Here is a 24,819-nt window from a genome sequence, read left to right on the forward strand (position 1 = left end):
ATATTTCAAACGCACTGATTGAATCAACAGTTTCGAAATGTTGAATCATTGGAAAAGATTCAGCGATTCCTTTTGGGCCACTTAAAGGGACAGTTCACCCAAAAATAAATATTGTCATGCCCTCATGTTGTTCCAAAGCTTTGTGAAATTCTTTCTTCTGTTAAACACAAAAGAAGATATTTTTGAAGAACCAATTAATTGACTTCCATAGTATTTTTTTTCTTACAATGGAAGACAATGGCTACTGTCAGCGTCAACTGTTTGATTACATTCTTCAAAATATCTTCTTTTGAGTTCAAGGAAAGAAACTCATGCAGGTTTGGAACAACATGAGGGTGAGTAAATCATGACAAAATGTTTGGTTGAACTATCCCTTTAAAAGAGTCAGAATAAACCCGTCTTTTAAGTGAATCAGTTTGATGAATCAGTCACCAATTACCTGTGCATCCATGCATGTGTGGTGTAGGCGGATCTTGTCAAATCTTTCCCAATGGATCCAGTCTGGCTCTGAATAGGCGGGATTTAGAGAATTAAGGTGAGTCAGGAATGGATTGCAAAACCCCTGGAGGATAATCGACCCACCCTGCCAGGTTCAGTCGTGTGGGCTAATTTGTGAGTATCTGTCTCCTCTGGTTTTTCTTGCTTCATTACAACTACTTTATGGATCCTTATGTAATTATTCAAGCGTTAACTAGTACATCGTTTGTTTTGATTTGTACTTGAGTTTCCCGATATAGCAATTTCTTTAGCTTTCGTGAAAAAGTTTGGCTGTGTCTCAAAACATACTTTTATTTTGACCGTTATTGGCACGTTTAGAGTGTGAACCGGTCTGAACAGCTTCTGCACAAATGTGTCTGTTTATCTGAGCAATGTCGAGGATTTACTTTCACTATTTGTGCTGTGCTGTAATTCGTGAAGTTAAATCGTTGAAGGAGTTTGTAATGCAGTTCTGACTTGGTCTGGCAAACGCTGACCTCTGTTTTGTCATTTTTATTATGTATTATTTTGAACAGTAGATAAAGCCAACAACAGCAGGCTTGGATATGGGGGAGACAGCTGGCAGGGAACATGGGATTGTTACAAGATCTGCTGAGGTGATAATTATTGAAATATTTTAATACTGTAGCTACGTCTGGTTTTGCAACTAAGTTTTGAAATTGTATCTGTGGTTTTATTGTATAGTTTCCTCCCATACATTGGGATGATTGTATCATGAACTCATAGTTTTGCTTTTACTGAGTAAACCCTCTGTTTGTCTAGTATATTGGCTCATTTCCTGTGGATGACAGTTGTTTGGATGATCAGATTCAGCAGCTGCACACTCAGCTGAAGTCTCTCAAGGTAATGTGTGTGCTGTGAAGTGAATCTCAAGAGTATGTTTACTTTTTTATATGTGTTTTCTATGTTGAATTTTGGACACTTGACTGAATTTGTTTTTAATGGTCTTAAAAGCCTTTTGATCTAGGCATATGTGCTTGTAATCAGTTTTGTACACGCATATATTATGCACATGCATCCATTTGGGTATTTAATCATTTTAATGACTGTTATTGTAAAATGTGGAAAAATTTTCAGAACAATATTAAGAACATTACTACACTACATACAGTGTTGGGTAGATTACTTACAAATTGTAGTCTATTACTGATTCCAAATTGCATGACAAAGTTGTAGTTAGTACCGTAATCCATTACATTACACATTTAAGGTAAGGTACAGTAATCTGACTACGTTTAGATTACTTTTAACCTTGTTTATCTCATTGATTTGTTGAACAGGATAAGCTTGTACCATATTGATATAAAAATACAAAGGGATAGAAAATGTATAGTTCTTTATCAACAACATGATGTGCATTAAATATTACATTTTATGTCAGGGTTTTCCAGACTGGGGGTTTGTGACTGAACTGCAGAGGGTCTGTGAGTTTAATGAAAAGCTATTAATTAAATCTAAAAAATAATTATAATAAAAAAAAACAATCAAAATAAAACAATACATTTTATTTGTTTACCTGCATGTAATGTGACCATTAACCGACATCAGAAAACCATGGACTTAATTGTATCTATTATTATTATTATTATTATTATTATTATTATTATTATTATTGACTTAATTTTATTATTGACCTAACTTCTAACTTTAATCTCAGGGGGTACTTCAAATAAATATATTAGGTCAAAGATGTTCAGCTTTTCCATGACATTTCTAACTATATTTTAAATAGTTTTCTACAGACCTTTGTTGAAAATATAGATTTTGATGAAACTCATAATACAATGATTAAAGAAATTCCTGAAATATGAAACATCGATTTTTAAAGGGTTATCTAGTTATGCTTTCAATCTGTTCCTTTTAGTGATTCAGTCGAGCGGAATTGCTAAGATCAAATCTAATTAATAAAAAAAGAAACGACTTATTATTGTACAATGTGGAAAAAAGTAATACTTTTTGACTGGTTATGTAGTTTACTAATGAATATCTGTATTTGCAGAACTGCAAGAGCAAGCGAACCGTCTCATTGAAATTCTCTGTCAAAGGAGTCAAAGTTTATGATGAAGATGAAAAGGTAAGATCATCTTGGGATTTCTGACGTTTATCTTTGCGTATTTCAGATGGTTTAACTCTTTGGTGTGTATCTCATCAGACGCTCCTCATGGCTCACGCCATGTGTCGAGTCTCGCTGTCCACCGCCCGTCCGACAGATGCCCAGTTTGCCTTCGTCTCCCATAATCCTGGAAATTCTGATGCCCAGCTCTATTGCCACCTCTTCAGAGCCAGACATGCCCGTGCTGTAAGCCTCAACACGACAAAGCATCCTATTTAATTGTTTGTAATATTGCACATCTGTTCTAGAATCAACAATGTGGTTTTATGTTTCTCAAGTGTGATCTTTAGAAGTGGCAAAACAAATTATGTGCTTGGACAGTAACATTGCACACTAAAGAACGTTGAAAATGTAAAAATGCACAATAGTTAGAAATAAGAATAAATGCTCTACCGCTGCAAGAATTTGAGGGTGTTTTTCCCAAATAAAGGCCCAGTTCCTGAACCTGCTGCTTTGCCGCTGTTTTCAACTGTATTTTCTGGAGAAGCACCAAGAGGAAGCTCAGGATGAGTGTTCGGGGAACAAACCAACTCAAACGCCATCGCTGCTAAATCAAGGATTCCCTCTCAGTGTCAGCGCCTTGGTGTCTTTCCGCAGGGCCCCAACTCAAGGCCTGCTACCTGGGGCAAAGGTTTGTTCTCACCGTATCTAGCATAAAGAGCTTTTTGAAGTTTATTATAACCTAAAATTGTGCACTAAATTTGTGCAAGTGGCTTAGAAAACATTTGATACATTTGATTACTAGTTCAATATTATTGAATGAAGCCCAAAAAGAAATTGCTGAATATTTTTTTGAGATTCAGCGATTCCTTTCGGGCCTCTTAAAGTCAGCCTGTTCTCTTACTGGTTCTTTTACCACGGAAAAATATTTTGAATTGTCCCCCAATTATTTATTTATTTATTTATATAAATATAATTATTTGTATTTTTTTCAAAACATACATTTTCAACAAAAAAGTAAGTTTGTCTAAATCTAGTCTAAATCATTTGATTAATTTTCTATACAATAGCCTCTAATTTAAAAAAAAAAATGTAATTTTATATAAATAGAATCAGGTTTGCTATTATCTGTTACAACACTGAGGAAGTGAATTGAAAATGTTTTGTATTTGCATTTGGCTTCTAAATAGTGTTTTTTGTAAGAAATCTAATATTAGGTGTTGCGAACTTCTCTTGTTGAACTTTTATTTAAAAAAAAAAAAAATTGATAGCATGATGCTGTCAATGGAGCTTAAGTTGTCAATAACCCTCAATATTCCTTTAAAACTGCCTAATTCTTCAGTTTTTCTAATAATTGGAATACTGTACTGTTCTGCAGTGTTCATGTCGATTTCCCTGTACAGGTGTTCTCACAACAGAGCATGGAGCAAGTGAGCAGTCCTGAAGAGGGTCCCACTTCCTCTCCCACTATAGTTCGCAAAATGGCGATCCGGACCAAAGAGCTGCGCTCCGGAGCATATCGCTCTTTTACATGTACCCCCCTCAAACAGCGCCACCTGCAGGATAAACTGAGTGCACCACAAGGTGGGATAAGTGTTCATAGGACACTTTCGAGAGTGAGAGAGTTCTTTAGGTAATGCACACATCTGGTTAAAGTGGCTGGCCTAATTAAAACACAATGGGTTAATTTATTATACTGATCATTTATCTTTGGTTTTGGTGGTTGGTGAGTCAAAAAAGGTGGTGGGGATTTCCACATTGTTGTTTCTGCCAGTTACCACAAAATAATCAGTGTATTTTTATTTTATTTATTATGTGTGTGTATATTTATATATTATTTATTTATTGTGGGAAATGCCAGTATGTTCATTTGTCTTTGCGTAGTTACGGCACGTCTGTAAACTGGAGGAAGACCCGGCTATATGGGGTGTGCTGAGGATGTAGTTACTTAGAAAAGACTTTACCTCTCGTTGGTTTCATATGGTTTACATAATCGGAGATTGAATATTTGTTTTCAATTTGAATCAGCAGATGGCACATCCCAAAAAAAATAACTCCACTAGTAACCTGCAATTATGTTTTAAACCGAGATGGCCATAGAGAGGCAAAAGATCTGTACTGCAGCTTGAAAATAATAATAATAATAATAATAATAAAAAGTTTATTTAGATAAAGTCAGTAAAAAATGTGTGCTACTCAGAATATTTGAACTTGTGGTCAGTCCAAACTAAGAACGCTGCAGTGTTTTCTTTTGCCAAAGAAAACAAACACGGACATAATTTGTGAAACCAATGAGAACTTGATTCCTCTGGGAATCTGAAGAATCTTTTCTTTTGTGAAACAGAAAAGGAACAGGCCAGTGCAAACGCATCCTTGTCTCGAGCTCCCAGTTTGGCCGAGACAGAAGAAGCTCTGGCTCACGCAGTGTGGTGCTGGGCTGGCGTGTCTAGGTCAGTATTGGTGCACAATGGCACTGCTGTCTGGTCTGATAAACTTAAAGGGATAGTTCGCCCAAAAATTAAAATTGTCATCATTTACTCACCCATAAGTTGTTCCAAACCTGTATGAGTTTCTTTCTTCTGCTGAACACAAACAAGATATTTTGAAGAATGTTGGGTAATCAAACAGTTGACAGTAGCCATTGACTTTCATAGATTTTGTTTTTCCATACTATGGAAGTCAATGGGGTCCATCAACTGTTTGATTACCCATATTCTTCAAATTATCTTCCTTTGTTCAACAGAAGAAAGAATTTCACACAGGTTTTGAACAACACGAGGATGAGTAAATGAAATCATTTTTGGGTGAACTATCCCAAAAGTTACAATCACATAAATGTTAATGCTTTATTCATTTTTTTTTAAGCAGTACCTCTTAATACTATTTTTTGCATGTTTCTCCATGCATATTTAATTTGGATTTAGGCTAAAATAGAATCTGCTGTGCTTCACTGCATTTTCTTTCTTTTTTTTCTGAGCTGATTTGGGGGAATTTATATCTTCACAACATAGAAAAATAAGCAAGGAAGTACATCAATGCCCGGTTTCACTGACAATGCTTAAGCCCAGACTAAAATGCATGTTTGAGCTGTTTAACTGAAAGCAACTTGCACTGACATATCTTAAAATATGTCAGTGCCATTGATTTGTCTCAAGATTCACACCAGTAATGTTTTTTTTCCCTAATTTAACTAAGGCCTAATCCTGGCTTAATCTAAGCCCTGTCTGTGAAGCCAGGCCCAAAGGAATTAATTTACATAGCTTTTAATCCGGCACGTGTATTGTTCAGTAGTTTAGTGTTGAGTATTTGGTTTCCATTACAGCAACTGTAGTTCCTCACTCCTGGCAGACGATGTCTTGGGTTCCTTCCTCCTTTGTCCTCATCCCAAAAAACCCAACCGTTGGTCTCTTACAGTCCGCTTTCCATCGGGACTGGTAACTCATTCTGTTAAGAACTGCAAGGGGAAGTTCCGCCTTGAGGTGAGCAAAGATGAAACCTGTTTTTTTTTATTTATTTTTTTTATATAACTACTTGTGTCAGAAGTCAAATGTAGCAAATGTTTCATCTTCATTTACAGAAGTGCCACATTGAATTTGAAAGCCTTGCTGCTTTGATCGAGCACTACACAGAGTTCAGTGAGGAGCTGGAATGTTTTCTGAGCTGTGCCCGTGTCAACCACAGTTACGATTGGGAAGAGATGGTCAAAAAGAGTTTACGTACACCACAGGACAACAAAAAAGGCACATTTAAAAACCAAAGTTGGGTTTGAATCCTGTCTTTCATGCTCTGTGATTTTTATTTTTTATATAACCTTTTTTAAAAAAAAATGTATACTACATATTTTACTTGGTTTTAACAGTTACAGAGCTACTGACATGAGTAAACCTTCCTAACCAGGATCTTAAGTCATTGGCACAATTTTTATTTTATTTTTGGATATTTTGAATGGACACTTTGTTTTTGCCTGTTGGCAATAACCTAAACCCTTCTAAAGCACTCACTTTGTTGGTTTTTTGGTTTAAATGTATTTTCTAGGGAAACAAGCACTCATGTTTTTCATGTAAATGTCAAATTTAAATTTATACACAACAACTTTTGCAAAGATGCATACCTGCGTGTACCCTGTATTATGTCTTTAAATTCGATGTTGTATGCGTGTACTTGATTGCCTTTTTCACTCTCTTGGTTGTATATTATCACTAGTTTTAGATAACTTTTTTGTGATTACTTCAAACCCTGAAAATATCCACTACCCAGTTAATGGTGTTTTTTTTTTTTTTTGCTGCTTTAATATTTTTTACCTCTTGCACATTTCACCTCTTAAATGCACACTTTTCTGTAATCAGCTTTGCATCAATGTAAATGTATTGCCTCTTTGCATAAACTGATTTTACTGTCATTTTGTCTCCTTTTAATGTTCAAAAACTAGTAGAATACTGCCATCTAACCAAATATGTTACAAAATGAAATACGAGTAGATACTTGGTGTGTGTGTGTGTGTATGTACACATTAGGGGTTGCACGACTACTGATTTCTGCTAGTCGATTTCTTATCAAAACAATACTCGAGTTACTCGACTACTCGTGGTTCATGCTACTGTAAATGAAAAGACATAAGCTAGATCTTATCAATAAACATTATTTATTCATAGCCTAATGCAACAATTACATAAGTAAACTCTCAAAACATTATAATTATGACATTTCATTTTAAAATTTTCATGTAACAGTCTAAAGCCAAATAAATAGCCGTTCTTGCCTTTCATTTCAGACGGGCCGTTCACATATCGCGTCTTTTTCGCGCTCAAGGTCGACATTTCAAATGTAGGCGCGCGGCGAGCGCGCTCATAATGGAAGCAACATGGTGCGCTAGTTTTTCCAGGCGAGTTTTTCCTTCTCATCTCCAGAAATATATCTAGTAGTAAAGCTAATGCAAGGGCTAGAAATCAATTAATCCTTTGCTGATACTTCTTCGTCGTCATCATGGAGAGCGCAGTTCATGTTTGGTTGCATAGCAACGACAGACGGGAGCGCAAGCGCTTGTAGGAGACAGCGGCACGGCCGCGCTTTCCACACGTTTTTAGACGCAATATGTGAACGGCCTCTTGCAGAGTTGGCCAATTACTATATTTTTGTCATGCTTGATGAAATATTTCCACACATCTGATGGTGACGTTCGCCATTTTTAATTCATTTATGGTTAATGGACGCTCGAGTAGTCGATTGTTTCCGACAGCGTCGACTAGTGGTTGAAGTAGTCGATCTATCGACTACTCGACTAGTCTATGCAAGCCCTAGTACACATACACACTCTCAGTGTGGTTAAAAATAAGTTAGATTTTTTTTTTTGCGTTGACATACTGCAAAGCATTCCGACGGAATGGTTCTTAAGTATGTTAAAGTATACCCTACTATGAATTTTGTGGGATATATTGTGCTTAATTTTTATGTAAATAATGGTCTAAAAACGGGTTTAAATGGTTTAAAAAACATTTATTTTATGCACAAAATACATGAACATATTTATTAATACATGCTGGCTTTATTTGTTATACTTTATGAAAATAATAAACAATATTCAGTACGCATGTCATTGGGGGCGCTCTGAAGTTTGGAGTTGCTAGGCAACGCCGAAAGCCTCAGCAAGAGAAACACGCTGCTTTATTTAATGTCACGAACCGCAGCCTGACCTCAAACGGGTCTTGACGGAACCTGGACCGGATGACAGTGTTCGTAAGCGTCTTTCCTAATAACAGAAGAGCTGCTTGTCTTCATGATACGACCATGACACTCTGCAGTCTGATCTTTAGAGAGAAATGTCCGTTTCTGTTCAGCAGATAAGCATCCGTACAGATGGCATCTGAATCCGTTAAGGTGGTGGTCAGATGTCGACCACTGAACGACAGAGAGAAGGCGCTGAACTGTAAGATGGTGGTTTCCATTGACAGCAGTCACTGTCAGTGTTTCATTGAGAAACCTGGAGCCTCGGAAGAGCCGCCCAAACAATTCACTTTTGATGGGGCTTATTATACGAACCACTTCACTGAGCAGATCTACAACGAGATCGCATATCCTCTGGTGGAGGTAATATTGATTTGTGTGTGTGATTGGTGGTCAGTGTGACAGCTATTTCTTCTAGACTAGGGCCAATTACTTTCCAGTGTTCATGCCCATATACTATGGGTTATCTGAAACCTGTTGTCCCTTATCTGAAACAGAACACCATAGAGTTTAAATTATAGTCACGGAAGTAAACTACAACCCTTCCTATAATTGGTTATTTACTAGATGCACATGTAAGTTGGGCGATTTAGACTCTAAATATGAATATCTATCTATCTATCTATCTATCTATCTATCTATCTATCTATCTATCTATCTATCTATCTATCATCTCTCTGTATGTCTATCTATCTATCTATCTATCTATCTATCTATCTATCTATCTATCTATCTATCTATCTCTGTATCATCTGTCTGTCTGTCTGTCTATCTATCATCTATCTATCTGGTCTGTCTGTCTGTGTTTTTGCATTATGTACTAATCAGTGTGAAATATATCGTTATTTTATAAACAGGGTGTAACTGAGGGCTACAATGGGACAATTTTTGCTTATGGACAAACAGGGAGTGGCAAGTCGTTCACTATGCAAGGTGTTCTAGATCCTCTTTCCCAGAGGGGAATCATCCCTAGATCTTTTGAGCACATCTTTGAGACAATCCAGGTAACCAATTTACATATCATGTGATTTTATATAGATAGGCATATAGATAGATTATAAATACACTAACATTCAAAAGTTTGTGGTCAGTAAAATGTTTAGAGCCGAAATACTATATATTCATCGTCCTAAAGTTTTTAAGTGAAATTTAACCTGAACTTTTCTATTAAGTGTGCAGAGAACACAAAATTCCTTGTACGAGCCTCTTACCTGGAAATATACAAGGAGGAAATCAGAGATCTTTTGGCAAAAGACACCAAACAGAAGATGGAAGTACGTCTCTCCACTGATCACACAAAGCCCATTGTATATTAGCTAAAATGGGCTGAATGTCTCAATGCTGTGTGTGTTTTAGCTGAAGGAGCACCCTGAGCGTGGTGTGTATGTACGGGATCTGTCCATGCACACGGTGCACAGCGTTGGGGAATGTGAGCGGATCATGGATCAGGGCTGGAGGAATCGCTCTGTGGGATTCACACTCATGAACAAAGATTCATCTCGTTCACACTCCATATTCACCATTCACATGGAGACCTGCAACACAGGTTTGTGTCTCAGTCACACATTTTTACTGAGTTCTGCATGAATAAATCTATATGCAACATCTCTGTAATCTTCATATGAGTTTAGATGCTGCAGGTGAAGAACATCTGCGTGCTGGAAAGCTCAATCTCGTGGACCTTGCAGGGAGTGAACGACAGTCGAAAACCGGTGCTACTGGAGATCGCCTTCAAGAAGCCACCAAGATCAACTTGTCTCTTTCAGCCCTTGGCAATGTTATATCTGCATTGGTGGACGGTCGTTCCAAGCACATCCCGTTTCGTGATTCCAAGCTCACTCGTTTGCTTCAAGACTCTCTGGGTGGAAACACACGTACCCTCATGGTAGCCTGTCTCTCACCTGCCGACAACAATTATGAAGAGAGCATCAGTACTCTACGCTACGCCAACCGCGCCAAGAGCATCCAAAACCGCCCGGTCATCAACGAGGACCCAAAAGATGCCCTCCTGCGCGAGTATCAGGAGGAAATCAAGAAGTTGCGGGCGTTAATCTCTGGGCAGCTGGGGTCTTCCAACCTCAGTTGTAAGAAACACAACATTTGTGTAAATTTGAAGCTCTTTCAATAGTGAAAGAGCGCAATTTCGACTTATTTTTGTCTTTTAACAGCACTTTTGGCTGGTCAGAATTCAGGAGATCCTCCAGCTGTTCTGTCGCGACCCCAGAGCAACACATCAGAGAGCGACAGTATAAAAGAGGTGTGTACTGATATAAAGTCAATGGAAGAGTTTTAAAGTTGTTGTTTCTGCACTAGGATGAGGCCTTCATCTCGAAAGATCTTAAAGAATTTTTGAGGAAACTTTCTATTTTAATGTGTTGATTGGTTTTCTCATTGTCAATAGAAATACTTAAGCACTAACTCATGCATTATTTGCAATTTTTTTCCTGTATAGCATAGCATGGCGCTAGCATTGCAAAGGTCATGGGTTCAGTTCCCACAGAAAGCAAGTTGCTTTGGATAAGTGTCTGCCAAATTCATAAATACACATGTAAATGTAAATTTAGGAATATGAGAAGAAACTAGCGAGGCTGCAGGCCGAGTATGATGCTGAACAAGAGTCCAAAGTCAAACTCCAGGAGGACATTGCTGCCTTGAGAACATCATACGAGACCAGACTCTCTTCTCTGGAGAGGTCCAGAACTAGTCGAACACACACCACTGGTAATGTTGAAACTAGTTTTCTTTACAGCTTTAGGTTCTATATCGTCTTGATCTGGTCGAATTGTCTTGGTATCTCTCCTTAAACAGGTGGCCCTTGTGTGGACCATCCTAAAGAAGAGCCCATCACTGCACCTGTGGCCACACAAGAACAGGCGAATGTTGACCACGATGTACCCGAGGTGCATTGATTTTGCCTAAAACAAGTCAAAGTCAAGTCAAATTTATTTATATTGCGTTTTTCACAATACACACTGTTTCAAAGCAGCTTCACAGAAAATCATGATGTTAATGCTTAGAATATCCTAATATCTAGTCACAATTATCAGATTAGAGCTGGGCGATAATATAGTGCGACAATACTAACAATCAAGCAGTTAAGATATGCTCTAGTACATGGGTGTGCAAACTCGGTCCTGTAGAGTTTAGCTCCTGGCCTCAACACACCTGCCTGGAAGTTTCTAGTATCCCAAGTAAGACCTTGAGTAGCTGGTTCAGGTGTGCTTCATTTCGGTTGGAGCAGTATACTATATGTATGCGAATAAAGTCATACTTATACTTTATATAAAGAGCTGGGTGATAATACAGTTACATTTTGCAACGAAATAAAAAATCAGGCAATTTGCTCTATAGTATATATCACTATATGTGAGTGTATGTATATATGCGGATAAAGTTAGAGATAATATAACCTTATGTATAGAGCTGTTTGAAAATACAATTTAACATTTTTGTGACAGTATAAACAATAATTCAGCCAAGTGAGTTTTTGAATCTCACAAATCTAAACGACTCTTGTTTGTGTAGGAGAGTCCGTCTTCTGCTGCTGCCAGTGTTAAAGGAGCTCCCAGTGGCGAGAGTTCGGTTTTAGCTGCGGTTGTGGTCGCCACACCAGATCAACTGGACCAGAAGCATGTTTTAGAAAGGTGAGATGCTCAGATAGCCATTTGGGGTCAAGAATTGGAGCAAATGCTGTGGTGCATCCCTATTAATTTAGTGCACAAAGGCACCAAAAATATTTGAACACTTAAAAATGTATGAATGTCATTGCATTAGATAACAAAAAAATCTGTGCTATCTGCAGACAAATGATATTAGGTCTTTTCTCAAAACTAACATCAGCCAATTTTGCAATGACTGACTTTGAAATTTTTTAAATAAATGTAATTTGGTTGCATGTTTTTTTTTTTCTGGATGTAATACAGTGATACTCAAATAGAGTTAAGGCCTGTTCACATAAGGAATGATAACTATAAAGATAACTATATTAGCGTCCACACCAAAGCCGACACATGAATTTGAGCGAATTCTTGAGGGGCTTAAAATGAAACAAATGGAAACTGAGCAGGCACATATCGCCTCATGGCATTTTGCTTGGTCCAAAATGAACTTAAATGCTGCCTCTGTTATATTTTGTTGGCCTAAAGGCTGCAGCAGCTGGAGCAGGAGTTTGTGGGTGGAGAGCAGGTGAGGAACGAGGAACTGAAGCAGAGACTCAGACAGAGGAAGACTCTGGCTGACCAGAGGAAGAAGCAGCTAATCGAAGCTCTGAGCCACAGCAGTGAGGACAGCGACAGCGTTCTGCTGAACGTATACGATTCCATCCAGGAGGAAGTTCATGCCAAGAGCAGACACCTGGAGAACACACAGAAGAAGGTTAGAGCTTTTAGTATTCGGATAGTGTTTAGTATTCACTCAAAATTCCACTGTTACTTAACATGTCGTTGTTCAGAAATTATGTCACATGAAAGTTGAAATTAGCAATTGCATATTGATTTGTATTATTTACAGTATATATAAAAATTAGTGCTGGGCAACGATTAATCGCGATTAATCGCATCCAAAATAAAAGTTTGTGTTTACATAATATATGTGTGTGTACTGTGTATAATTATTTTGTATATATATATACACACACATGCATGTATATATTTAAGAAAACTGTTATTTATACATAAAATATTTATATTTGAATATAATATAAATTATGTATAAATATATATACAGTATATACATGTAAATATTTTTTAAATAAATACATGTGTGCAAACACAAACTTTTATTTTGGATGCGATTAATCGCGATTAATCATTGCCCAGCGCTAAATAAAATCAAATCAAAATGAAATCACCTTTATTGTCACACTACCAAAACACAGAAGTATAGTGATAGGTGAAAGTCTTTGGTACATGCTCCAAACAGTACACTTACAAGGCATGCATTACATAAATAGACAAAAATATACAAAACAAATATACAAATATACACACAATACAGAATGTATACTATATAAATATACAAATATACACACAGTATGGGGGGGGGGGGGGGTTGGTTGGTTTGTTTGGGGAAAATTGACACAGACACTATCTATCTATCTATCTATCTATCTATCTATCTATCTGTCACATAAATTGGTTGTCTGGGAGGGTAATGGTTTGTAAAAGTTAAAAAATGTTAACAAAAGATATCTCTTTAAAAAAAATAATAAACATATTTAAATCTTTTTAAAATTGACTTTTGCAAATAACCTTTGTTAAATTTATAGAAGTATTTGTTAATATTAATGGACCAGAGCTTAAATAGTTTTATTTTTTAACTAACAACTAAAAAAAGATTTATAAATACTAACAAATATATTGGTCATTCATTGTTCGTTAATGTTAGTTAAAGGGGGGGTACAATGGTGTTTCATGTATTCAGAGTTGTTTACAGTGTTAAAGAGGTAGATTCTCATGCTAAACATGGGCAAAGTTTAAAAAAAATATTTTGGACGAATAACGGAGAATTTCTATGCTGAAAATCTTACTTCCGGGTTGGTACAAGTTTCGGCTGGTTTTTTTTAGATCGTGGATCTAATGACGTAGATAAGAGTGGAACTCCTTATATGAGCATTTCTCTCGGAAAAGCTCGCCCGCGCACACGTCGACTAGAGGAGAGCGAGACCGCGCACATCAACGCGCTTCAACAGGAAATCATCGGCAGCGCTGCATAGGATTTGTTCAAGAATGTCTCCAAAAAAGTGTGTATTTGGATGTGAGGGAAAGCTTACCGTGTTCAGTTTTCCAAAGAACCCAGTGTTACAGGAACAGTGGATGCAGTTTGTTTTTCCGGGGCAGCAATGGAGTGTGGGAAGTGCGGTTGTGTGTTCTGGTCATTTCAGTGACGAATGTTTTATTAACAAGGCTCAGGTCGACGCTGGATTTGCAAATCGTTTGCTATTAAAACGTGGAGCGGTCCCAGTGATAAAAGACCCCATTCATGTAAGTACAACTGGATCAGATTTCTGTCTTTTGCTGGAAATCAAGTACTACCGCTTGACTCTATAGCTCCGCCTCCAGGACCTCGGCTTTTTCCGGAGAGAATCGGAAAGCTGTATTTTTCTTTTCTAAATATAATAAAACTAAACACTTTTTTGAGATATTAAGGATGCACTACTACTCTAGGTACTCAAGATTAACATGAGATTAGGTGAAACTGTGCATGTTATGTACCCTTTAATACATTTATATGACAAACAAATTTTAAATGGGCTTTTTTTATGATAAGTTTTTATTTCTATGATGCATTTATTGGAGAGAATAATCCTGTCAGACGCAGCACTGCTGTGAACGCGCGTTCACGTTTAAACACAATTTAAACAATGTATTATTCAATGCATTACTTCTATATAATTATATATTAAGTTGCTCAAGCAAGTGGTAAAATATTTAACCATGTAGGCTACTTATATTAAAATCTTTTGTATTTAAATTTTAATACAATAAATCTTGCATGTCACAAAGAACTTGTTTTTCCACCTTCCATGAATAAGACGAGTGTCGTTCATTATGTCGCCTTGTTGAGGTAAATTGTAGTTTTCCTTGCTTTAACTCAGTCTTAAAGTGAAAAAAGTAGTAATTAATTAAAGGGGGGGTGAAATGCTCATTTTCACTCAATCTCCTGTTAATCTTGAGTACCTATAGAGTAGTATTGCATCCTTCATATCTCCAAAAAGTCTTTAGTTTTATTATATTTATAAAAGAAAGATAGGCTGTACCGAGTCTTTCCGGAAAAAACCGAGCGGCTGGAGGCGGGCCCTGTGGGCGAAGCTAAAGCTGTGCTAACGCACTGAGCTAGTAACAACACACAGAGACAATAGAAGCAGTTTTACTCACCGAACCTTTATCATTGTGACTGCTCGATCTGCAAATCCGTCGATCTGGGCTTTGTTTATAAAACAATCATCGTTGAAATGCAGGGAACAAACAGTCTACACAACTCCGTTTCTGCTCAGGAAAAACAAACTCCATCCACTGGTGCCTTAACACCGGGTTCTTTGGGAATCTGTGCAGGGTTGTCTTGCCCTGGCAACCAAAAACACACTTCTTTGGTGACATTGGCTTCCCAAAAGCCGGGCAGGGCGCTTTGATGGCGAACTGCTTTCGCTCTCTTGCTCTGGTCTACGAGTGCGCGCGCGCCCGCGATCTTACCGGAGAAGTGCCCTTAGGACCCATATAAGGAAATTCCGTTACATCTGACATCACACATACCAATACTCGAAAAAAACTTTCCGAAACTTGTGACAAACCGGAAGGACAATTTTTGGCACAGAAATACTCCTTCAAACGTACAATTTAATTTTTGAAACTTTGTCCATGTTTAGCATGGGAATCCAACTCTTTAACAGTGTAAAAAACTCAGTATGCATGAAATAGCATTTCACCCCCCCTTTAAATAAATTTATGGTGAGATTACTACATTTTATTTAATTAATCGCACTTATGGTGAAATTACTACATTTTCAGGTCAATCGGTGTTCATTTTGACCACGAAACATGCGCTGTCACTTTAATTCAGCGTTTGCAGCACAGCAAAAATAGACTCGGTGCAGAAACGATCTCTGCACTGCTGTATACGCACCGCAACTGGAACGGATCGATCATCGACGGACTGCATCCGCGTGCAGTGTGAAAGCTCTGTTAACATGGGTACGGAAAAAAAATACTCACCGCAAACGAAATATATGTGAAACGGGCGTTAGACTTGGAGCAGGAGAGCTACCCCGGCTGCTACTCGCAGTAGAGCGAGTGTTGCCATCTTCAGTTCAGCGACATATTTCCAGCCGCGCGCTCTCTGTCCGCTAGTGCTCATGTATGTGACGCAAGTGTTTGTTTGTGTGTGAGTGTGCGCACGTGCGCACTCATTGGGATAATTGTAAACGCGCAAACACAGACAGAAAAGACATGCATGCCATCGTGGAAATAAGATAAATAACATATTACTTAAGGGCCATTTAGTTTTTTTTTAATAAAATAACAAATTGTAATCTGGCGCTATAAAGAAAATCAAATCAAATTTACTTGACCTTCAAGGGGGGCGGGGGGAGCCGTTAGGAGGGCGGGGCGCCCCCCTTATATAATGGTAGGGGAAACACTGTATATATATATATATATATATATATATATACTAAATGTACAGGATTAAATGTTGTGTTTTGAAATAGTAAATGTATACGATCTATGATCAACAATTTAAAAAAAAAAGCATATAAAAAGCTTATTGTTTTTGTCTTAACTTCTAGATTATATTTCTAGTTTTGCTATTGAGAAGAAACTTTAGAACCAATCTCAAATGTCCAACCATATGTTTATGTAATGAACAGTTGAAAGCTGCCAAGTTGGAGATCAGGGATCTTCAGGCAGAGTTTGAGATGGAGAGAGATGATTATCTGGCCACCATCCGGCGTCTAGAGCGGGAAGGCCAGCTCCTTCAAGGAATCTTGGAGCGCATGGCGCCCCTGGTGCGAAGGGACTGTAACTACAGCAACCTGGACCGGCTGCGGAAGGAAGCGGTGTGGGATGAAGAGGGAGGGACCTGGAGACTGCCAGAGGTTGTGGTGCAGAAAACCACCTTACCTGCAGGTGAAGTGCTGGAAAGAAAAAGGCTGCAGTGTGAAATTCCTGAGAATCTTGATGATCTTTGTTTAATCGATTTTAAAAATGAGATACTATACTTTTATATACTAGTTTCTAATGGGATTGTAGAAGGTTAAAAAAAGAGCTTGTTCTGCACCAAAAATGATTCAAAACAAATTAGTCACCAGTAACTCAGAATCTACAAACTAAATCTATTTTTGTAACGATAATAATGAATCATGGAGAACAGGCTTTTAAATTGTGCATGTCCAAAAAAGGAAATGTGCAGGTGCACAAAAAAAGCAAATGTTTCAGTCAGTTTCTTGTGTGATTTAAAGGTATATATTCTATATATTCTCTCTCTTCTTGCTCTGCAGTGCCTCCTTCAGGTGCCATTGCCCCTGGCAGACTCTCAGCACGCAGGAATTCAGCCTCAGACCTGGTCGACCCTTTTGTGGTATTCAGACAGTGAATTAACACTATTCAAACATGACTTCTGACATTTACTCACAGATACACTACAAATGAATCAGATATACCAATACTAGATTCATGTACCACGTTCAATATTTGTGTTTTTACACTTGAACTTGCTAGCTGATGATAATTTTAAACCTGGAATAAAGCAATCCTGTGTTACCTTAATTATTTGCATATTTATGAGGTGCATGCATATATATATACATAATATTGCCTTTTCATTACTCCAGTATGTTTGCTTTGGCCATTTGAAATGTTTCACTGAAACTTGTTAAAAGTTTATGCAACAAGTACAAAGCACATGCATATTTAATGAGGCAAGCATTGTTTAGTTTATGATTTGTTACCATTCTAGCCCTAATGCAGTTCACACTGTATAACTCTGGAATTACAATCCAGAGTTGGCACTGTAAAAGCACTAAAGCGTATGCTAGGGTTAAAAAGTGGTCTTAACCCACATAAAAAATGTCAAAATATGTTTGAAATGTTCTTAATCTTAACCCAGGGTTAAAAGCAGACTGGGTTTAAAAAAGATGTTAACCCTGGGTCACGTGTAGTGTGAAAGTGTTTAATATCTCTAGAACCTTACTTATGAATATGAAAAACATCCATAGCTTTGACTCATGTCCAACTGACTCTCTTTTTAGCAAGAAGTGGAGGAGGATCGCTACAAGGAAATGTTGAAACGCAGTGATAGCCAACATATCGCCACTAACTACTTCAAGCCAAAACGGACCAGTCAGCTGTTGGCCGGCGACTCTATTAAAAACACAAGTAAGAAATTGATGTAATATTAACTTTACAGATTCATGTTAATTTGTTTCTCTCATGCAACTGCTGTATGCTTATAAATGTTGCTAATTCTAATCATTTTGTTTCAGTGAATTATTCTGGTTCAGTCGGTAATGGTTCAGCCCACCAGACCTCCAGTGGGTCCAGTTTGTCTCCTCTAACCGTGGAATCTCTCCCTCCGCGGCCTTTCCGTTTGGAGTCCCTTGGAGTCCCACCTGCACACGGCAAAGTAAGACGCAAGAAGAGCAAGTCACTCATCCCAACTGAGGGCAACTGACAGGACACGGCTTTACAAATCCTTTGTATATATAAGAGAGTCCAGAGCTTTATATCTTTTAAAGCTGCTATTATCTGATTTTATTTCATATGTACATATATAAAGACATATTTTATTGTATTAGTGCTTAATGGCATACAGGGTAATTTTGTGACCTAACTTCTTTTAATTCTAAATGTCACATAATGGAATGTAAGCACTGTCTAAAACATAGGAATTTTAACTAATACTACCTGAAGTAGAAATAATACCTTTTGCTGCAGTGTTTTTATTTTACACTGAAAACCCATGCTGCTGTCTATATTATTAAATAAGTATTTTTGTCCTGAAAAACTGATCTTTTTAAGATTTATCCTACAAGCAAAAGTGTCTAATAACTAGGGATGTTTCTGAGATAGTATTTCTCTGTACTTTTTCTAAGCCACTTATATAGAAGTGACTTTTTAATGGATAAAATTAAGTCTTGTTCCTATGGACCAATATTAACATGCATCTCATTAGCAATATAAAATGGGTTGCAAATGTTGCTTTGTGTTGTTTAAATTCCTTCTTTCTTTTTTTTCTTTTGGTGATTCATCTCTTGTAGCCAGACTCAAAACAAGTAGGTATGATAAATCCTAAAAATATTAACAAAATTGCTTTACATATATGTAAATGAATCATTCTTTCTGACATTAAGTAGATGCAACCTTGATTAAAACACAATAGTGATAGTGACCTGTGCCCAGCAGACAGTAATCACTGTAATTAAACCACTCAGTGAAAAGCACTATCAATCAGACTGAAGCCAAGCGGAGGACCATTTAATACACTAATAGGTTTTTCAACAGCCTACTCACAAAGTTCACAATGTACAAGACAATGTATTTAACAGTAGGGTTGTACTTTATTTTACAGTCCTGTTCCCCATGTATTTATTATAGTAATTACAATAACTAGGTACTAACCCTGAACCTACTCCTAAACCTAACCTTAACCCAAGTAGTTACCTTATATTACCCAGTACTTTCTTATATAAATGCACGTTCTGTAAAATGAAGTGCAACCAACCGTACTGTATTTCCCATGTATTTTTATTGATCTATTTGCACTGGTATTGAACTAGTTATATTTTTCACCATGGTTTTGCTATCAACCCCAAGCATATCACCTGGAAAGGTTAAAATGGTTGGTTATGCAAAGCACATTGTTTGGATATGGATATAGTTTAGGCATAATATCTGCTATCTGATCATAGAGCACAGCAACCAGACACTGAAACCAAGTGAGACATTTTATGCTGAAATTATTGCTTTATTCTCATGTGTTCAGTGGTTAAACATTGTCATAATTTATTGCTGCTTTCCGTGTGCATTATGGTGTGTATTCGATTAGACAAGCAACCGTGAAAGGGCAACTGTTAACTGAGTCAATACAAACAGAAGGAACCATTCTCAGTGTAAGTCATGAACTAGGTCACATTCCGAGATAAAGAACTTTAATGACATGAATCTGAGAGGCCAGGTAACATGAACACCAGTCTGTTAATGCACTAATCCACCGAAGTGCTGTGTCAGATCTCACTGGCCGGCGTGTAAAATGAGGAGTTTGGCTGATAGCTGATCTTTGGGAGACAGGGTTCCTCGTGTTCAAGAGTCTCTGGTGCAGGAGACATACTGCATTTTATTTGTAAAACAGGCTTATTCATACAGACAGATTTTCTGAAAGCATGCTTTCAATAGCAAGATCAAAGAGTAATTTAAGGCTTATCTACTTACAGCCAGTTCGAAATGAAATATGCTTAAGTTCACCTGGAAAAGTAAACATACATTGAAAACTATTGACAAAAGACAATGGACCTTTTTTGCCCACGAGATCTCGATGAAATTTCGCTAACGTGACTGCACCTTTCGTCATTATTTAGATTCAGTAAATAATCAACTAAAATTAATGCTAAAAGTGAAAAGTGCTAAAAAAAAAAAAGTGAACAGTGCAATTTCTGTGCCAATAGTGCTACCAAACGGAATTGCAAAAATAAGGACCGTTTTTCCATCAAATGCCGAAACTCGCGACATTGGTTGAGCTGATGCTGCTATTTTGGTCGGGATGTTCAATGTTTTAAAAGCACCTGTCAAACATGAGATCGCTGCAATAGCAAACCACAATGATCCAATCAATTCCCAATGGACAAAATCAAGTCCCGCCCAACATTTTTTCTTGGTTGAGAAGCCGTTTCACTCACAATAGACAAGAAAAGACAATCGCAACTTCTGTTTCAAGACCATTTCATGCTGTCTTTAAAAACCGGAGAGCATACAGACTACTAATCTCATTTTTTCAGTAATCCAAGCTTTCGTAATGCCTCTCTCCGATCCCTTCCGATGCTGGGAACCGGCACGTTTAGGCTTTTGGAATAAGATGATGATACGTGTAACGCATCTTTTCTGGGTATCAATTCATTAGCATCTATTTGAGTGTCTTTAAGGTGGTTCTTGGTCCCTGCTTCAGAGGAACATGACTTTTGATCCTTAGAAACCTGATTTATGACTGTGATGTTAGAACCTGACAGTCCCATCCCAGGGAGTTCCAGTGTGGCAGATTTCCCGGTTGAAGTCATATCAGCATTTTGCGGAGGTGAAGAAGCTGTGGCAAGATCGCTAACGGACTTCTGGTGGAGAGGATTGCAACTTTGTATTGGCTGGTTTATTCGTCCTCCAGATCTTGCAGGGATACTTGGATCAAGACGTTCACTTGTGGTCTGGTTTTGCTTCAAGTTGGCTGGGGATTGGGAATGCTTTAGTTGTTGACAGACTGGGTTCTGTGTGTCCTCCTTGAGGAGACCTAACTTGCTAAGAGCCTCCACTCTTACTTTCTCTGGGTTCATTAATTTATCTACTGTCAATACCCCAGAGCAAGGCATGGTTGAGTCAATCTTAGTGTTGGAGGCTTCTTCCTGGTTCATTGGGACTTTGTGTGTGGTTTTCATTTTAGGTTTAGGGGCCACAGGTGGAGGAGTGGGCTTGGAGCCTCTACTTGTCACAGCCTGTGAGTTCTGGGTAAGAGTTTGGGATCCAGAGGTGTCTCCCACTAGATCGTTATTTGTAGAAACCTGCTGTCCTTCGGTTTTAGCTTCAGTTCCATTGGTTTTCCGCATCGATGCACTCTTGCGCAGCTTCACCAGAGCCTCATACGAAAGGGGTCCTCTACGTGCCACATTCTCTGGCTGCTCATTATTCTGGTGTTCTTCCGCTGTATCTTTGCTGCCTTTGATTTTATACGGAGGTGGTATCACAGCCACACTGACCTCTGAGGGAACTCGTGGAGCTTCTTGATGGAGCTGGGCACTTCCAGAAGCCACTTTAGGTGCCGTCTTTTTCTGGGATGCAGCTAATCCAGGTCTGGTTTGAATTTGCGAGTTATGGTTCGCAAGGACAAATGGAGTAGGGACCATAAAATTCAGAATTTCATTTTGCACCAAGCTGCTAGATGACAGTGGACCTTCATATTGGCTTTTGGGCACATCTACAATCAAGAAATGTATTTTAGTGTATTATCAGAAATAGTTAGTTAGGAGTCAGAAATACTAAAAGAGCTACTGTTTAATGCACCTTGACTAGGGACCTTGTTGAGTCCTATTGACGCAGAGAGGTGGGCCGCTTTGTTAGCCACGTTTCCTCGAGCTGGCAGCTGCTCAGACTCGTCATTGGACAGGCCGCTGTCATCCTCCGTATCCAGTGACTGAATGGTCTCCTCTAGGTACATGAGACAAGCCTTCTCCTCAGCAGAGAGATACTCCAGACTTTCATCACTCTGAAACAAAAAATGCTCACATGAAATTTGTGACTGGGTCATAATATTTGTTGTGAGTTTAATATGTGATGAGAAAAAGGATAGTTCACCCAAAATGGAACTTTTCATTTATTCATTGTCATGCCATCCCAAACCTGTATTTCATCTGTGACTGTTTTTGTCCAAACAATGAAAGTCAATGGTGTCCAAAAATAACATTGAACCCCTTTGACTTTCATTGCATGGACAGAAAAAACTTCCCCAGTTTGTAAAAAATATATTCTTTTGTGTTCCCCAGAAAAAAAAAATTCTTTTTTTTTCATTTTTGGGTCAACTATCACTTTAGCAATGTTTCATCCACAACTTCTAGATATATACGCATCAAAACAATGTATCTTATAACTATATATACAGTATGTCTTCAAATTAATCAAATAAAAGTATGTCTTACAAAGCATGAGTTGAAGCTGACCACGCTGTCACAGCTGCCATTACTGTCAATCTCGCCCACTGTGTCAAGGACATTGGCATCTTGCGACATGTCACGTATCGGCATTTCAAATTATGAAAAGTTCTTTAAAAGTGTTGATGAAACTGCATTGCACCTAAAAATAGAATAAAAAAAATTTGCAAATTTAGTGTCTGGATATGCATCCTTTGGAAAAGTTTGGTAGAGCAATTGTAGAACAATCAATTAAAAACAATCATATACCAAAAAGGTCATGAATTTAAAAGAGCCAGCAGCAATTATTTCTGTGTACAGTATATTAAATGATCAGATGATGTTGAATGAGATTACAGCAGACATTACACTGAGCTTCTTTAGTTGGATCAAGTCCAGCATGAATGGAAGACAATGAATCATCGGTTTAATTAAAGATAAATATAAAAAAGAAATTCATCTCATCATGTTTAATTCTTTAACATTTAGCAGAAATGGTTTCATTTATTCAAGCTTATAAAAAAAGATCAGAACTATGTCGATACACTTTGCTTTATTAGTTGTTACGTAAAACGCTCTCACTGTTGTAAATTTGAATATGACGTGGATGATGATAAAGCATTTTTTTCTTTCAGTGATGGTGTATATTGTGTGATATCATGCAAAATTAAAAGCAAACAGGTTTTCTTTGTGGATAGAAGAAAGGGGCAGTTGCAGTTAGATAAAGAATAAAGCTATCATCAGTATTGTAGGACATACTTGTTTTCCGATCCCACAAATTAACATTATATTTAAGAGCTGTAATAATTTAACTGTAATCAGTGAACCATATCTCAATGGCTGTAAAAGCAAGGTCCATTTTTACCGACATAATAAACCCACTAGCCTTTTTCTAATGAGGTTGTTAATCGGATGCTTGGTTCTTTTTGTAATTGTAACACAAATATGCACTTTGACACACCATAATGTCTTTTATGTAGCTCTAGAGAATTCATATCTATGAATCTCTATAACACTAATAAATTTCATGACTTTATTATGCATACAGGGTATATGACCTGTATTACACAATACAGCACACAATGTTATCTGGTCTAAGGGTGTGTGAAACTCTCACTGTAAGAGACTACACTAGAAATAAATTCACAGTGTTTTAACACTTGGGTAAGAAAAAAAGAAAAGAAAAAACACTTGGGTAAGACATTATACAAAAATGTAAATTCTATCATCATTTACTCACCCTTATGCTGTTCCTAAACCTGTATGAGTTTCTCTCTTCAACTGTACACAAAAGAAGATATTTTGAAGAATGTCGGTAACCAAACAGTTGATGGACCCCATTTACTTCCATAGTATTTGTTGTACCTACTATGGAAGTCAATGGGGTCCATCAACTGTCTGGTTACCGACATTCTTCAAAATATCTTTTGTGTTCAGCAGAAGAAAGAAATTCACACAGGTTTGAAACAGATTGGGTGTGAGTAAATGATGACAGAATTTACATTTTTGTGTGAACTATCCCTTTAAGTAAATAATAAATATTGCTGAACAACTTGAAAAAATAAGAGCAAATGCTATAAATTAAATTATATTTTAACTGATACATTTCAGTACATTATTTTACAATTGCAAAATTAATGTACTATTCTTCTCTGCTTAAAATTCCTCATTTGCCAACCCCTTTAATTAAAATATTAAGAATACTCATACACAGAAATAAATATATGAAGCATGAAACATGGCTTAATAATAAAAGCTTACCTTTAGTGCAGAAACGAGTTAGATAGCAGCTCAGCAGGTTCACGTGCTTCTACAGTGTCAGTGTCACTGTCAGGTACTGTACGTCAGTACTGTACATAGGGAAATCTTCGACCAATCATTTTCGTTTTCTCTTACAGCAGCCAATTAGAGAACAGACCGGTGAGCGTGGACAATAAAACCAACGTTCGTCTCAAAATCAAAATCTTGAGATACGGCGGGGAAAAAAAGATGCGTCAATACACACTTATTTACCTATACGACTTCTCTGCACACGTCTGTAATGACAAACACATGATGACTGAAAGTGTCAAGAGGATCACCTGCAAATCCTAGTTAATCGCGTTATTAGGGGTTTCTTAAAATAACATTAATTTAATCCCCGTCAACTGGAACTGATTTGATCCTGTTTCTC

General features: G+C 37.5%; 3 protein-coding genes across 9 annotated transcripts; 2 read left to right on the forward strand and 1 right to left on the reverse strand.

Moving 5' to 3' along the window:
- The first annotated feature begins 449 nt into the window (after window positions 1-449).
- On the forward strand, window positions 450-6,950 carry sh2d5 (SH2 domain containing 5). Of its 4 annotated transcripts, none has more exons than XM_079858037.1 (10): window positions 450-612; window positions 1,014-1,094; window positions 1,261-1,341; window positions 2,498-2,572; window positions 2,651-2,797; window positions 3,042-3,242; window positions 3,955-4,135; window positions 4,896-5,001; window positions 5,874-6,030; window positions 6,129-6,950. In XM_079858037.1, the coding sequence occupies exons 2-10, from the start codon at window positions 1,044-1,046 to the stop codon at window positions 6,318-6,320; spliced, it is 1,191 nt and encodes a 396-aa protein (XP_079714163.1). In that variant the 5' UTR covers window positions 450-612; window positions 1,014-1,043; the 3' UTR covers window positions 6,321-6,950. The 4 variants fall into 4 exon arrangements, with proteins under 4 accessions (XP_079714163.1, XP_079714161.1, XP_079714162.1 ...); XM_079858035.1 differs by having other exon boundaries at window positions 534-612; window positions 6,105-6,949; XM_079858036.1 differs by having other exon boundaries at window positions 578-612; window positions 1,017-1,094; window positions 6,105-6,949.
- Window positions 6,951-8,215: 1,265 nt separating this feature from the next.
- kif17 (kinesin family member 17) lies at window positions 8,216-18,653 on the forward strand. Of its 2 annotated transcripts, none has more exons than XM_079858308.1 (15): window positions 8,216-8,284; window positions 8,389-8,635; window positions 9,130-9,276; window positions 9,445-9,546; window positions 9,629-9,818; window positions 9,904-10,356; window positions 10,441-10,529; window positions 10,837-10,993; window positions 11,081-11,172; window positions 11,798-11,916; window positions 12,418-12,646; window positions 16,635-16,893; window positions 17,265-17,344; window positions 18,015-18,141; window positions 18,249-18,653. In XM_079858308.1, the coding sequence occupies exons 2-15, from the start codon at window positions 8,405-8,407 to the stop codon at window positions 18,434-18,436; spliced, it is 2,463 nt and encodes an 820-aa protein (XP_079714434.1). In that variant the 5' UTR covers window positions 8,216-8,284; window positions 8,389-8,404; the 3' UTR covers window positions 18,437-18,653. The 2 variants fall into 2 exon arrangements, with proteins under 2 accessions (XP_079714434.1, XP_079714435.1); XM_079858309.1 differs by having other exon boundaries at window positions 8,225-8,284; window positions 8,386-8,635.
- A 1,059-nt stretch (window positions 18,654-19,712) lies between these two features.
- Window positions 19,713-24,713, reverse strand: LOC307150802 (uncharacterized protein). Of its 3 annotated transcripts, XM_079858333.1 has the most exons (4): window positions 24,408-24,713; window positions 22,656-22,809; window positions 22,024-22,225; window positions 19,713-21,937 (listed from the first exon to the last, which is right to left on the reverse strand). In XM_079858333.1, the coding sequence occupies exons 2-4, from the start codon at window positions 22,758-22,760 to the stop codon at window positions 20,745-20,747; spliced, it is 1,500 nt and encodes a 499-aa protein (XP_079714459.1). In that variant the 5' UTR covers window positions 22,761-22,809; window positions 24,408-24,713; the 3' UTR covers window positions 19,713-20,744. The 3 variants fall into 3 exon arrangements, with proteins under 3 accessions (XP_079714459.1, XP_079714460.1, XP_079714458.1); XM_079858334.1 differs by lacking the exon at window positions 22,656-22,809 and having other exon boundaries at window positions 24,408-24,707; XM_079858332.1 differs by lacking the exons at window positions 22,656-22,809; window positions 24,408-24,713 and having other exon boundaries at window positions 22,024-22,343.
- Between the last annotated feature and the right edge of the window lie 106 nt (window positions 24,714-24,819).

The sequence above is a fragment of the Squalius cephalus genome, assembly GCF_949319135.1.
Source record: "Squalius cephalus genome assembly, chromosome: 22".
Lineage (NCBI taxonomy): Eukaryota > Metazoa > Chordata > Actinopteri > Cypriniformes > Leuciscidae > Squalius > Squalius cephalus.

Excerpts from the sequence above, each read along its gene's own strand:
- kif17 (XM_079858308.1), top strand. The coding sequence starts at position 8,405 with ATGGCATCTGAATCCGTTAAGGTGGTGGTCAGATGTCGACCACTGAAC. Across the intron at positions 9,819-9,903 it reads CATGGAGACCTGCAACACAG|ATGCTGCAGGTGAAGAACAT; the intron begins GTTTGTGTCTCA and ends ATATGAGTTTAG. Across the intron at positions 12,647-16,634 it reads TGGAGAACACACAGAAGAAG|TTGAAAGCTGCCAAGTTGGA; the intron begins GTTAGAGCTTTT and ends TGTAATGAACAG.
- LOC307150802 (XM_079858332.1), bottom strand. The coding sequence starts at position 22,333 with ATGAAAAGTTCCATTTTGGGTGAACTATCCTTTTTCTCATCACATATT. Across the intron at positions 21,938-22,023 it reads CAACAAGGTCCCTAGTCAAG|ATGTGCCCAAAAGCCAATAT; the intron begins GTGCATTAAACA and ends TCTTGATTGTAG.
- sh2d5 (XM_079858035.1), top strand. The coding sequence starts at position 1,044 with ATGGGGGAGACAGCTGGCAGGGAACATGGGATTGTTACAAGATCTGCT. Across the intron at positions 4,136-4,895 it reads TAAACTGAGTGCACCACAAG|AAAAGGAACAGGCCAGTGCA; the intron begins GTGGGATAAGTG and ends TTTGTGAAACAG. Across the intron at positions 6,031-6,104 it reads AGGGGAAGTTCCGCCTTGAG|CAAATGTTTCATCTTCATTT; the intron begins GTGAGCAAAGAT and ends AGTCAAATGTAG.